This window comes from Plodia interpunctella, chromosome 23 (assembly GCF_027563975.2).
Source record: "Plodia interpunctella isolate USDA-ARS_2022_Savannah chromosome 23, ilPloInte3.2, whole genome shotgun sequence".
NCBI classification, from domain to species: Eukaryota; Metazoa; Arthropoda; class Insecta; order Lepidoptera; family Pyralidae; genus Plodia; species Plodia interpunctella.
Window position 1 is genome coordinate 5,782,186 of NC_071316.1, and position 14,242 is coordinate 5,796,427.

Sequence of the window (14,242 nt, forward strand, 5' to 3'; positions counted from 1 at the left end):
AGTAGGTGTGCAGGTTTCCTCACGATATTTTCCTTCACCGGAAGCAATTGGTGGTCTATGAAAACTACTATACACGAGTCAGATTGGTATACAAACTCATGTGGCACAGGTAGGATTCGAACCTGGGATCTTTCGATCCACAGGCGGGCGTCTTAACCATTACACCACCACCGCTTCATTCATCAGGTTATATTTAGCATTTTCTAAATAAGAAACGGGCAGTTAGATCCTTTATTAAAATAAAACAGCATAGGAACAGTAAACATTTTTATTGTAAATATTTTATTGTATCCCATTACATTCGCGATACACTCGACGGCTCCCCAAGCATCTAAAGAAACTCACAGGGGCTTTCATTCACATTCACATATAATTTGAATCACGGTCATTGTTGTATAATGTAGTCATGATTGTCACAGGCACACAGGTGTACGCGCAACTGCTTAATGATATATTTTTATAATCCAGCATTTATACTATTTTTTATTTCCCATTTGAAGGTAAGTAAAGTCATATAAGTATTGCTTAAATAAATTCAAAATGAATTTCTAATTTCACAAGAACTGAAAGTGTGAAATCAAAAGTGAACGTTAGTTAATTTAAGTATAATATTGAATTAATTTCCGCTGGCAAGACCTGTCTATTATAATATTTTATTATAATTATTCAAATATTTGAAGTTTAAACTACGATTTTGTTTTGTTAAATAAGTACTTTTTTTTTGTAGATCTATAATCTACGACTAATTTTGAACGTCGATGTAATCATTTACCATACCACTGTGAGTTTCCCTCTTAGCAAAATCATACAAGCAATCTATGTATTTACTTCAGTCAGATCATAATGCTCTTAAACACTACAAAACTGTCGTTTTCATTCGATTGAGCACGATACCCAAAAAAAATGTGATCAATTAATGCGATAATGATTATGTATAAAGTTAGATTAAGTTCACATGACTGTAATTTTCCGTGAATATTAGAACAATTTATGATTATATTCGGAGCGTTGCGTTTTATCACTACCTATTAGGAGTAGTGTAGGCAGTAGGCAGATCCTTATTGTATTTTTTTTTCCTTTTTTCTTTCGCGGCTTTGAAAAAAAAATCGATAGAAAAAAATAAGGTTTATATTTACGCGGTTAACATAAAATTAATACACAAATAAAGAGTAATCATGCACAATTTTACTTTTTTCTAATACCTGAGTATTTAGAAGTTAAAGTAAAGGCAAATTCTTACAATTCCACATCGTATGTCTTTGAAATTGAAATTGTGAATTCTTATTTAAAACGTCCAATTAACGTCTAATATTGAATATTATATCATAGTAACAGCGTTAATTTACAATCGTGTGAACTAATTGCATCGTTTATTCATATTTTATGAACTATACATAAAAATAAATCTCGTTAAATAAAAAAGAATTAAAAAATAATAATTATGTAATAACTAATCGTGGTTCCGTACAACAAAAACATGTTAGGTATTTGTGAATTGGTGATTTTCATGTATGAAAAAATACAACTATGCTTACAAAACACTTAAAAAACTGCGTATTAAAATTGCCGATACTTTTTTGTTAATTATTTGAATAACATATGACATCTATTAACTATTTATGATACGTGAGCACTACATTACTTTTTCTTTACGTTACATACTGTGCCATTCCATTACTGTCCTATTGTGACGTTATACATGATTATATATATATATATATTTTTAATACATTCAGTATCCTCGTGAGTATGAAAAATAGTGGCAACGCTATTTAAATTGTAAACTTAGTAATTCGATGACCAGTGTTAACAAATCAATAAAATTTGACAGTGAGCTAGCGACTTATTTTTATGTTAAGCCAGAACATTACTTGAGCTATAAAACTCTTTACAGGTTTCAACAAGCCAAAAAATGTGAAAATGATATTAAAGGTATTTATTGTGAATAATATACATTTAGAAGAGTTCGTAGTAACAGTTTGAGGTCTATTTTTTAAGCCGTTCTCAACAAGACAATTTAAGGCGACTCAGCGTAGCGTCTATACGCTATTTTATTCATTAAAGTTTTATCTAAGGATTTTAAATTTTTCTAGTTCAAAAATTTGTAAGGTGTTTAGCGTAGAAGAATATTATTTTGTTAACAAATATAACTATAATATAGTAGTTTTTATAAATAGTTTATTATTTTGACGACTAGTCAAGGTAAAAGTCACTAGATCGTTATTAGAATCTACAGAGAATCAAAATATAAATAGAGAATTATACTACAGCAAAGTGGCTAATTTATCATGCATTTTTATAAAAACAATTAACCTTTCCCCTAAATAAGGGTGATATTTACTGGCAACATAGACGTTCAAAAAATAAATATTTGGCGCCATATTTGTTTTTATAAAAACACAAAAACTTCAGAAGATTTCGAGTTTTAATTCGACAAATCAACCGATGTTTAATAGTGGATTTATCATTAATTAGAAAAATACTGTTTCTGAAGTTATAGGTAAATAGAAAGAGATGCATTAAAAATTCTGCACTTTTTAAGTCTATGTGCTATGTCACTCTTTATGGAGGTGAATATGAATAGTGTCACACAAAACAAACGCTTTCCCGAACAACAGTTTATAGAAAGTTTAACGTAAATTTATTTAAAGTAGGTAACTATTATAAATAATAATAAAACATCTTTTTCTCACACTCGCATTTCAACCTGACTCCATTCAATATAATTTATTTGTAAATAAATATATCAATGGCATTAATTTTATAACACATGAAATAATTTTGCCAAAGCGATATGTTTTCTTATTGTAGCATTATGTTTATGTATGCACTCATATATAATGTTTTTCATTATAAATAATCGTGTTATCAAATACTACTCTTAACATCTATTCCACGTTATTTGCTCCAATAAACGAATGATGATATTAACTGTACATAAAGCCTTTATAAAATAAAATCTAGACCTTGTTTACTCTAAGTAATCACACTAAGCTATGCATCAACTGGCCACTTATATTATATAATTATAGCGCATAAACGCCATTTTGTAACAATTAAATTCTTACATGCAAAATGGCGGACATTCTAGATTTTAATCGAATGCAAAAGAAGGTTTTTATCGTCATCACAGAATAGTTAAACGCTTTTTGATACTGCAGCATTAACGAATAATTTGTTATCAGCTAAAAATGCGTTTTAGATGCAGCAGCAAAAAGCAGTTTGAAATCTCATCTCAGTACGTCAATATATGCAAAGGAAGTTATGTTTACAAACACTTGTGAATTTTTTGGGCATGTAATGCGCTAAAACCAAGACGATGGGCCACCTAATTTCGTTGAAAGCTCTCCAATGCCGCGGCCGAAGATATTGCCAACCTGGAATCATCAGTTCATGTTTAAAACATTTAAAAATAAAGAGTATTATAATATTATGTACCTATTTAGCTGTTTACGCGGCTTTGCCTGCTTAAATGCCCTCGGGAACAGCTTTTTCTTTATATTAAAATGGGATTGGGATAGTTGAACTAAAATATCCATAGCGCCATCTAGTGTTTTTATTGAAAAGCTTATTTTATTAACATTTAACGCCATCTATAATAGAATACATGTTTTCCGCAAATCACGATACCTACGACGTCAAGATAGACCGTAAAGAGGTAACAAACAAACTTAATTTCGCATTTTATAATATTAGTTGGGATTAACAGAATAGATTATGTTGTGATATGAAAACGCGACATTACCTTTCCTACGACAGCGGTGACATTTCCTAACTTGGCTTCTTCTGTCAGCGCCTCTAATTTGGACTTTCCGGTTCGGGATCCCTCTTCTGAGCCTCCGTCATCACCGCCGCTGGATAAAAGAAAAATATAGTTAGGTATTATTATTAGGTAGTTAATTAAGTACACAACGATTTAATGTAACTATTTTTAATTCTAAAGCACATTCTAAAGAATGAAGTTAAATGGATATAATAAGTTGAAAATAAAGAAATTTGATTACCCAGCGTCCTGTTGCGCCAGTAGTAGACTGCATGTTGCTTCCTCTGTGTGCATCCTCGCCGCTACGTTCTGGTACACCTTCGAGTTCAGCTTGTCGTCGATCACGCCTTGCAACTCGAAGTCACTGTACATTTTCTGTCAAAAAATGTTTTATGTTAACCGTGTGTTGTAAAATTCATTCAATATAAAATGCGAAAGTAAGTTTGTTTGTTTGTTACTTCTTCACGATTTATCTGCTAAACCAATTCTGTATTGAAATTTTGCATAGATGTCGTTTGAAGTACGGAGAAGGACATAGGAGTTTAATCCCGGAGATATAACTGCTTCCGTGAGCCGCGGGCGAAAGCTAACCTACTTAATAAATTACAAATTATGATATAAATGGGTACTTAATTATAAGCTCCTCTTATAGACAGTCTATTTTCATTAGATGGGAAAAAATGGCCCAGTATGGCAATATTTTATATTGTTAACTGTCAACGGTGACAGATTTTACTTCTTAAAGTTTTGAGGCACTGGGGACATGACTTTTAATACTATTTATTCAAGTATAATCAATAACCAATAGTTAAGTGGGTTCCAATCAAACTCATTATATCAAGTAATTATAACTAACTACTTATTTGTCAGTGAAAAGTTGTAAAAGTGAAGAAACTGTGTGTGGCGAAAACAGATTTTATACGAACTAATTTTTACCTTTGCAATACCAAATAGAATGGCTAAGATTGGTTGATAAACATTGCCGTTGCCAGCAAACAAACAGTAGCAGCTGTTGCCAGCCCACAGGAGAGGACATAGCGGCGTCATTTATTTTCTTGACAGACCTATGTAAGATATAGAAAAAAAATAAATAAATAAATGTGTGACCTTGAGTATGATGGAGAGACAGGCGACCTGGTGCACGTGCAGCGCGGGCCGCTCGGCGAGCCAGGCGTCCAGCTGCCCCGCCTGCGCGCCGTACCACTGCTCGAACAGCTGCAGGATCCACAGCTCGTCCGTCACCTGGGACAATATTATACATGTTTGCTATTTTTTTTTCGCAGTCGTGACTGGCCAGTCTGGCAAAAAAACAACATTGAATGCATTAATTAATTAATGATGAATGAATTAATGAATTAGTTAATTCATTCGTTCGTTCGTTCATTCATTCATTCATTCAACTTAATATAACTTAATATTAAGCCTGATTGATTGCACCACCACTTGATTTTAACTATAAATGATGATGAAGATCACCTTAGATCTGATTTGGTCCATGGAGTTCCTCATAAAGTTGACATAGCCCTGGCCGATGTCCTTGCCGGAGCCGGACACGTTAGCTATCGTCAAGATGGAGCCGATCAAGCTGAAACGGTTTAATCAATTGCTATTGAAAAAAATTTCACGAAAAAACAATCCAAATTAATATAATAAAGAAAACTATAGATACAAGCTTTTGCCTGCGCGCTTCGCTCGCGTTAATTTCCCACGGGAACAGTTCTTTTTCCAGGATGAAAAGTACTCTATGTCCTCTGTACTTCAAACTACATGTATGCAAATTTTCAAGAAGATTGGTTGAGTAGATACAGCATGAAGAGAAAACAAAAAAATTCCTTTCGCATTTATAATATTACTAGGATGTTGTAAAATCGCAACCCATCATCAACATATTTCAATGTTTATTCTACGCTGACCCCGAACTTGGCGTCACAGCCCTGAACACGCTAAATAAGATGAAAATAAAGACTTGCTCGCCTTCCTTCGACGACCTCAGTGGCGCAGTTGTAAAGTTCTTGCCCCTGAACCGAGAGGTGCCGGGTTCGATCCCCAGTCGGGTCATGATGGAAAATGATCTTTTTCTGGTTGGCCCGGGTCTTGGATGTTTATCTATATATGTCTTTGTTATAAAATATAGTATAGTTGAGTTAGTATCCCATAACACAAGTCTCGAACTTACTTTGGGGCTAGCTCAATCTGTGTGATTTGTCTTAATATATACATTTTTTTATTTCCTTCCTCAAACCTGGCGATCTTTGCAAGCGTGGTAGCATAGCATCCAGCACAGCCGACAATCTTGTGGTCATCCGGGTAGCTATGGCTTGCAGACACGGCGTCACAGTTCCGAATGCTATCAACTCGCGAAGATGAGAAAGAGACGGAGAATTAAGATTTGCTTAGTTACTCACCTTCCTTCATCAAACCTGGCGATTTTTGCAAGCGTGACTTCCAGCACAGCCCCTCTGATAAACTTGTAGTCATCTCAGTAGCTATGGCTTGCAGACACGGCGTCACAACTTCGAATGCAACTGAGATGAGCGAGAGAGAGAATGTAGTCTTGCTCACTCACCTTCCTTCATCAAACCTAGCGATTTTTGCGAGCGTTGCTTCCAGGACCGCAGACAATCTTGTAGTCATTCCAGTAGCCATTGCTTGGAGACACGCCTCAATCTGCGCGTCCATCTTAGCGTGGTATTGGTACTGAAAGTGGAAAGAATGTACTCGTATGTCTACATTGTTTCGAATTCCTGGTCCCCCTTTTAGTTTCCCATGGGAATAAATAAGTGTACTTCATTACTGATCGAAAATTAATAGGTAAATATAGTGTACCAGACTTACTGTTACATACAGACGCCATTATCAGACGTTGGTACCTTTGTAATATTAACAATTTTGTTCATTTTCTGTGATGTATATTGGTATGTTTTGAATAAATTTATTTCTATTCTCTTTCTATTTCAATCTACTATATTTATGCTTAGCTGTAGCCGCTACATATATCTGCCTGATGTTACATATGCTTTATTATTCATTGGCACTTTAGGACAGGTGCTTTATGTGGCTTTAGCCCAGCATATTTACGAAAAAAGTTGAGAACGCTTACAATATCAACGCCCTCGACAGCACACAACTTCAGCGCCTGGTTCTTGGCGTCCAGCGCCACGTTGACCATCGCGCACGTCTCCGCCGGTAGGATGTAGTCAGTCGACATGAACGTAACGCTCTTCTTAAGCCACGACTGGAAGGTTTACACGATTATTACCAGGGGTGCTACCATGAAACATAAAACACGTAGAATGTGTCATACCACGTTTTCTTTTTTTACCCGTTAGTTATGCCCATGTGATGTTAGTAACGTGCTAGTATGTGTTTATATTGTAGCGGGAGCTAGATGATTATGCTCGACCGCCACAAAGGGAAGATCTTCCCGCCAGGCTAGGTGTTGCGCCGGGGAACCGCACGGCTGCGACGGTGTCATGTCGGAGGTTGTATTTATGCTTCCAATTGAAAACGCACTGTCTGCGCGGTCTAGGCTTGTTAGCGGTCCATAGTGAGTCGACCGTCGTGCCATCTGTCCGTAGTGTCCTGGATCACTTGTGTGGCTTGTTATTCGTTGCGTTTGGTCGGCTTTTTACATCTGCGCCGCTTGTGCATGTGGCGTGGTAGATGTCGCCACAATATGTTGCCTAGCTGATAGTCCTTCAGTTGTTTAGATAAATTTCGAAGCGTAGCGTTGATGAAGAAGCCTAAGCAACGGGCGAGGTCCCTAATGAGATTGGGAACCGACCGAATATCATTCTGGATGTAATTTTTAGACCAAATTTTGATAATAGAAGGCGGCCAGATGTGACTGACGGACGGCGGGAAATATATTACTATACAATATTGTATAGTGTCCCGGATCGCTAGCTAAATATGGCCGCCTTTTTTCGCGATAACATTTCTTCCAAAGCTATGTCAATCGTAGGTAGTCTCTGTTAGAGTGTTTAAACTAGATATAATACCTTCATACTCATTGTATGTTACTGACATTGTCAGTTGTAAAGAAGAAAGAAATAGTTTTTCTCTCTCTCTCTCTCAGAAATGGTCGCCAACAATGTATGTAGATTTGCTCTGTGAAAATAAAATAATTTACTGCGTTGTTCTAAACCTCTATTTTATTCCTATTTTGCTCATAACCCATCAGTCTCTCCCCATCTGGGGGCACGGCAAGTCTAACCATGTCTAAGTTCTTCTACTAGGGTCCCAGGGCTAAGAGGAAATTATATAGTGTAAAAAAATTAGTACTTACCTGGAAAGAAGCCTCGGTTCTCTGTATACAAGTCTCCATCATATCACTGGCCATCAGCTTGAGCCTCTGTTCCAAGTGCGAGCGGAATTCTGGCTCAGGCCAATGCAGGTCCCTGATGAAGCACTGCAGCGCGTCCAGCTTCCAGAACAACTCCTCGCTGGTTGAACAACCATTACTGTAGAACATAAACTCTTTTTTATATTCTAGAAGACAAACACATTGTCACATACCTACATGATATTACCAGCGGCCCGTCCCGCTTTCGCACGGGTCAAAACAATAAATTATACGCCTAAACTTTCCTCAGGAGTCACATTATTTATTGGTGAAAACAGCATGAAATACAGTGCAGTAGTTTTTGAGTTTATCGCCAATAGTCAGACAGACAGACGCGGCAGAGGACTTATGAATGTAAGGAAGGATAAGAATGGATAGTAGCTTTTACTCGCGGGGTCGCCCATGTGCATTTCTAAAGGAAACAGTTAATTTTTCCAGTATGAATAAATAAATAAAAAATTCAAGACCTTTTGGTAGATCGTGAAGGGAGCGTGAGGACTTCGAATTTACAGTCAATAATATTCGTTACAAGCAAGGAATTATCATTTATTTTTATGAAGGCAGCAATAACCACTAATAATAGCATAAATTGACATCGACTCTGACATTTAACAAAACATTCGTGTTTGTCCCAATTATGGGTATCGGCTACTCTCTTTTCCATTCATTCTTCTTACAGTGTTTCTCAATTACTGAAAGCTAGCCGTCAACTTCACAACTCTCTGTCCATCGCCAAGCGAAGCAGTTTTTCAATCCTGTTGATTCCTGTCGACTCTCCTAATACTATTTTCAATTTAAAATATTAGGACATGAGACAGAGTCGAGATTTACCAGAAAAAGGCCTTACCCTTTGATCTCCCACCGTTCCTTCTCGAACCCTTTATGCAAGGACTGTGCTATCGAAGACTCCATCAGGTCCACATACCGCACCACCAGGGGTGCAAACGTGTCTCGCAGATGCTCATGGAACCGTCCACCTTTGAGGTTTTCTGTAAACCAAAATTTTTTTCTTGACTGGTTGCACATTAGCGCCACCATCACGTCTAAAATCGATTTCTTTAAATTTATAGCGAAAACTGAAAAGAAGGAAATGTACTAGTGTATATGTATTAAAGAGTAAATATACATTATAATAATAATTTTGAAAAGTAAGTAATTTCCCGCTGCAGAGGTTGCATTGCGTAGCTGAGTTTATAGATTTTTGTTTATACTTATAATTCCTAGATAGGTGGTTTAACTACCTACCGTCTGTTCTTAAATAATCATTCAAAATCTGGAACAGCGGGAAAGAGTCCCAAGTGTCCGGAGGCTGTTCAGCCAGGACCCTGTCCATGTCGACACCAAACAGCGCCCAGAAGATTTCAGCATGTTCCACGAGCAGTTCCGAGAACCACGCGAACGCCTGCAAAAGATCCACTCTTTCAGACAGATTAGAAGAATGGTTACGATCAATTTAAGAATTTTAAAACTGTCAGTGTAATTTAGGACTTATTTGATGATTTAAAACGTGATATTTTTAGGGTCATTCATAATGATTTTTAGTTTGTTGGACTCAAGTTAATGATAGTGATTTATCTGAAGTGTAAAAAGAATAAAAATATACCTCAGTAAAATTTGTACTTACTGTTAAGTTATTTGTCAAAATATATTTTAGGATCCGATTGTAAGTAGGCAATTTAGATTAATTAATGTATTAGACAATGACAATACAATGAGTTTGATCCCACTTATGCTTTGACAAATGTTAATATTCCCACGAAAATAACCAGAGTAAATATTATTAATAAAACTACATGCATAGAAAATACGAGGTGTAAAGCCGATTCTATCTACCTTACATTAGTTATGGCTGATAAAGCTAAAGAGGAAAATATTGTGGATAACATTATTGATTATGATTTTAGTGCCAAATCAAACGATGTCGATGAAACACATGATTTCAATTTTCATTCCAATGAATTAAGCACATTGATTGTTCGACCAAAAGCATGTTCATACTAAATCAATTAGATTATTCTACTTAAAGCAATAAAACTGTATAATGTGCTTATGTGTTTTGGTCCTAATTGTTCTGAACTGAGTATTGTACTATAGTGTTGTATGTGACTTTTTATATTTTATTGTATAGATAAAAATATACATATAAACACTTTTCATTGCAGACGTTTGCCGAAAACACCCTGCCAATTAGTATTAACACGATCATTTTTTACAAAAAAATTTGGATTTCCAAGCCTATAATGAAAAGGTTGAACCACAGTTTTCAATGCAAGACTAAAATTTTTCTATATTTTATTGAAATCCATGCATTTTGACTTTTCATTCTATGGAAACAACTAAGCTTTGGCCAAGCGAGTGTCGAACTAAGACATTGTCTTTCGTCTACTCCCGACAAAGAATCGTGATCCAAACCAATCAAAGTGAAGTATGATCAAGATCAAGTGAATAACGATTGACAAGTGATTCGATCAGCCGAGCAATTAGTCAATTTATGAGTAGTTACATTTGGTTGCCCGCTAGAATCCGGTTTTGTGTTATAAACCTGCGGAGAGAAAATATAAAATAGAGGTGGAATAGAAGTTAGATATTGCATTACATTAAGCGTCAACAAGTGAACAGAAGTCCCACTAGAATACCATTCACTTGGCGACGAAGCGACATAAATATATATAAGTATATCAGGAAATAAAATATTTTTGTTAATTTTATTAAGTATACAACGAAACAACGAACGGAGATGAAAATATTAATTCGTTTGGTGGAAAGATTTGATTCGTCCGTGGTATACTAGGTAATTGTAATGAAAATATGGTTAAGACAAAAACTAATTAGGAATATGACAACCCATGCAATTTCTTTGGTCTTCCCCAAGTTTTCCATATTGTCATCACATTATTATTGTAGAAAATAATGATATACTTAATGCCTTTTCATTCCCCACACTAATAGCGACAGGAGAGTAGGGTGCTATTTCCAGTGAACACTGACTTAGGCAAAGCATTTCAAGGCATTTCATTGAGCGATCCTCAAAATGTTTCGCCGTTGGAAACCACGACATCTAGGGTATGACAGACATATATTGAGCAAATTATTTGAACCATAACATTTAAATTTTGTATCACCTATTTACGTACCTACCTTTCTAATTCTGACCATTCATATTTATTGATGACGAGTTAACGTTCTCTTTTGTCAATTCACAACAAATTTACTTTTACATATATATTTATTTTTTTTAATTTTTATCTTTGACATTATGGTTCAAATGTAAAGGTTCACAATCCAAAATCACAAGCTTCTATTGTACCTCAGCATAGTGTTCTTCGTTTTGCTGAAGTAGATCAACACACAGCTCCGCTAAATGAGTCAGATCTTCCAGTTTCTTCGAAGGCGTCACCATCGTTTCGCCTCTTAAATCCTCTGTAGAAAAACTTCGGATTTGAATGGAGTTTTTAATATTGACAGGTCAACGCTTTCAGGTTAACTCACTCATCGCCAGAAAGGGAATAAATAAATTGCAGCATTTTAAGCAATCTATACGAGCGCTAAGGCGGACTTATTGCAAATGCAGTTTCTTTCGGTTTCAGCAAACCTTTTATTAGACTAAATTAGACATTACAAGAATAAACTTGATGAATTTTATTATCATAACTACAAGATTTACTTTTGCACCATCTGATATAGAAGCATAGCATATATTTATAAGCATAGCTATAGATTTTCATATGGTCCCTTGGAAAGGGCATTCGTCTCTTCTTGCAATGTGGACAATATCATCAGAACACCAGATTAGTAGATTATAATTCGATTCATCGTCATCAGCCATGTTAATGTCTACTTTTGGATTTCAGAGGTTCGGAATTTATGGATGAATAACTTAACCTAAATTTTTAAAGTAATTGTTTCGTATTTCAACAACAAACTTAAGTTATACTTCTTCAATAATAATCCGTGAATTACCTTCAATATTAGCTTTCTGACTAAGCTGTGTGTAGTTCAGTAAAGCCGCGTTTTCGAGGCTTGTCTGTATCATCGCCCTGACTTCTTCGGGAGCCACTGGAGTCGCCACGTCCTTCATTAACACCCGTTCTAACAGTGACAGTGTTGCCTATATTGAAAATTTTTTCATTAATAAACTGAAGTCATTTTATTTAAATATTATATTTAGCGATAGAAGTAGAAGAAGAACAAACAAATGAAAATAAAGATTAAATGTAGATATTTAATTATGGGGATATTTACGAATAAGTAAAATAATAAAAAGAAAACCAATTATTTATTTCAAATTTTGAACACTGCGCCATATGCAGGTATTCATAAAGTAAAACAAACTTTAGACATTGTTCAAAAATTTTTTTGTAGTATCCAATACCTTCAAAGCGCCTTCAGGCCGTCCAAACGGGAACGCGTATCTGAAGTTCGTGATCTGATGCTGCAGCAGCGTCTTCAGCCTCTCCTTGATCTCGGCAAACTTCTCCTTCTCCTGCACCGTGATGCTGCCCACTCCGTCTGGCCTGCCAGGCAAGGTCGCGGTACTGTGAACGACCTCCACCGTGGAACTTACTCTAGTAGGGCACAAGCAGGATAAAGGCAGTGAAATTAGCAGTCTACGGCTTCTCAGGCAACCTATTCCGTCTACTATTACTGTTTTACTAGCGTTTGTACTATTTTGTAATTCGGTAGGCCAAGCTACATTGTAATGATCTTGTTGTATGAAAGTAATACGATTTGTTAGTACATATATATAATATAAATTTTCTATTTGTGATTAGTTTTGAAGACAGCACCTACCTATAATGAATATTTTAAGAGCCTTAAAGTTTTAATCGTGGCATGATTCTATACTATTCATTAAATATTGGCAATAATAATTTATGTAATAGCTGTTTACTAACTAGTAAAACCTACTAATACTTATTAATATTTAAGCTCTGAATTTCAAGCAATTTTGTTTTAATAAAGCATTGTGTGGCTTTCTTTTATTAATATAATTACGATGTTACTTAAAATTTAAATGTTGTATTATTTTCATTTAAAGTAAGCAAAATATAGAATAATTCTAATTACATTACTATATTTTATTATATTTAATAAAAAAATATCAATATGAATCCGTACCCGCCTTCGCCGGTGCTTTTTGTAAACGAGAAAATATTTGATTAATTTCCTTTTTGTTTTTAACATTTAAAAACATACTGTATACTAGCTACTACGTAAGTATTTATATACATAAGTATATATTTTCTATAAATCTACTTATTTTATCTAAATAAGCTAGTAATGTCTTATATTTATATTTTAAACTAGCGTTTTCGATGGTTTGAGAAGCTTTAATTTATTATGCGTTGTGCGTTAATATAGCTTTGATAATCCGAAAACAAAAAAGGAAGAATTTTAAAAATTAACAAAATCATGATGCCGCGCTTCTTTTATTAAAACTATAAAGCTTATAATTGTTGAAAAAATTAATTTTCATTTTAATAAGGTTTTCAAGGTGGGACCTAAATAACTACAAAAAGAAATGGTTTAAAATTGATTCATACCCTTCTCCAGTGCTATTGAGAAATAAAAATATTTCAATTAATTATGATATTTCAAGTTTACGTAATCATTTACATGTACAAAAATAGCTTAAAAATACAAAAAGCCTATTATGAACGTATATTTAAAATAAATGGATCGAGCGAAAAGTTTAGCGATAAAAAAAAAAGGTTATTCCTAAATTTTACTAAATTAATTATAGTATATATACCTTTCAAAGCGATTATTATCATATCTAATTAATTAGTTATCGGTAATAAAAATAAAAATGTATATAATAATATTATGTATGAATAATATTTAATGAAAATTAAAGCATAAAATTTTTCTATACTCTTTCTTTACTTGTAATAATTTGTACCTACATAATTAGCTAGAAAAATGAGTTATTAAATGTGTTTATAAATAAGCTACTGTTGAGATCAATCCTACAGTGAAATCCTTTTGAGTTTAAGCGTGTTTTATGTATCATGGTAATATCTAGCTGTAAAATGTTATATGAATACTTAATATCATACCCGGAACTGCCTTCTTCAGCGCTTTAAAAACGAATAAGTTTTATTAACGCATATTTTAATTCATGGATATTAACA

At 34.6% G+C, this 14,242-nt stretch overlaps 1 protein-coding gene across 19 annotated transcripts in view; it reads right to left on the minus strand.

The window, feature by feature from the left end:
• Nucleotides 1-252: 252 nt before the first annotated feature.
• Cadps (Calcium-dependent secretion activator) overlaps nucleotides 253-14,242 on the minus strand; it is a 59,861-nt gene continuing 45,871 nt past the window's right edge. For 8 of the 19 annotated variants that reach the window (XM_053762951.2, XM_053762936.2, XM_053762947.2 and 5 more), the window contains 15 exons: nucleotides 14,168-14,188; nucleotides 12,481-12,673; nucleotides 12,069-12,216; nucleotides 11,416-11,528; nucleotides 10,612-10,650; nucleotides 9,354-9,510; nucleotides 8,956-9,097; nucleotides 8,052-8,226; nucleotides 6,864-6,998; nucleotides 6,330-6,460; nucleotides 5,240-5,348; nucleotides 4,871-5,005; nucleotides 4,005-4,138; nucleotides 3,746-3,854; nucleotides 253-3,377 (listed from right to left, as the gene is read on the minus strand). In XM_053762951.2, the coding sequence (XP_053618926.1) occupies nucleotides 3,306-3,377; nucleotides 3,746-3,854; nucleotides 4,005-4,138; nucleotides 4,871-5,005; nucleotides 5,240-5,348; nucleotides 6,330-6,460; nucleotides 6,864-6,998; nucleotides 8,052-8,226; nucleotides 8,956-9,097; nucleotides 9,354-9,510; nucleotides 10,612-10,650; nucleotides 11,416-11,528; nucleotides 12,069-12,216; nucleotides 12,481-12,673; nucleotides 14,168-14,188 (1,813 nt within the window). In that variant the 3' untranslated portion in view covers nucleotides 253-3,305. Of the gene's footprint in view, nucleotides 3,378-3,745; nucleotides 3,855-4,004; nucleotides 4,139-4,870; nucleotides 5,006-5,239; nucleotides 5,349-6,329; nucleotides 6,461-6,863; nucleotides 6,999-8,051; nucleotides 8,227-8,955; nucleotides 9,098-9,353; nucleotides 9,511-10,611; nucleotides 10,651-11,415; nucleotides 11,529-12,068; nucleotides 12,217-12,480; nucleotides 12,674-13,226; nucleotides 13,242-13,651; nucleotides 13,664-14,167; nucleotides 14,189-14,242 lie in introns of all 19 variants that reach the window. The other 11 variants (XM_053762950.2, XM_053762948.2, XM_053762940.2 and 8 more) reach the window with 10 other exon arrangements.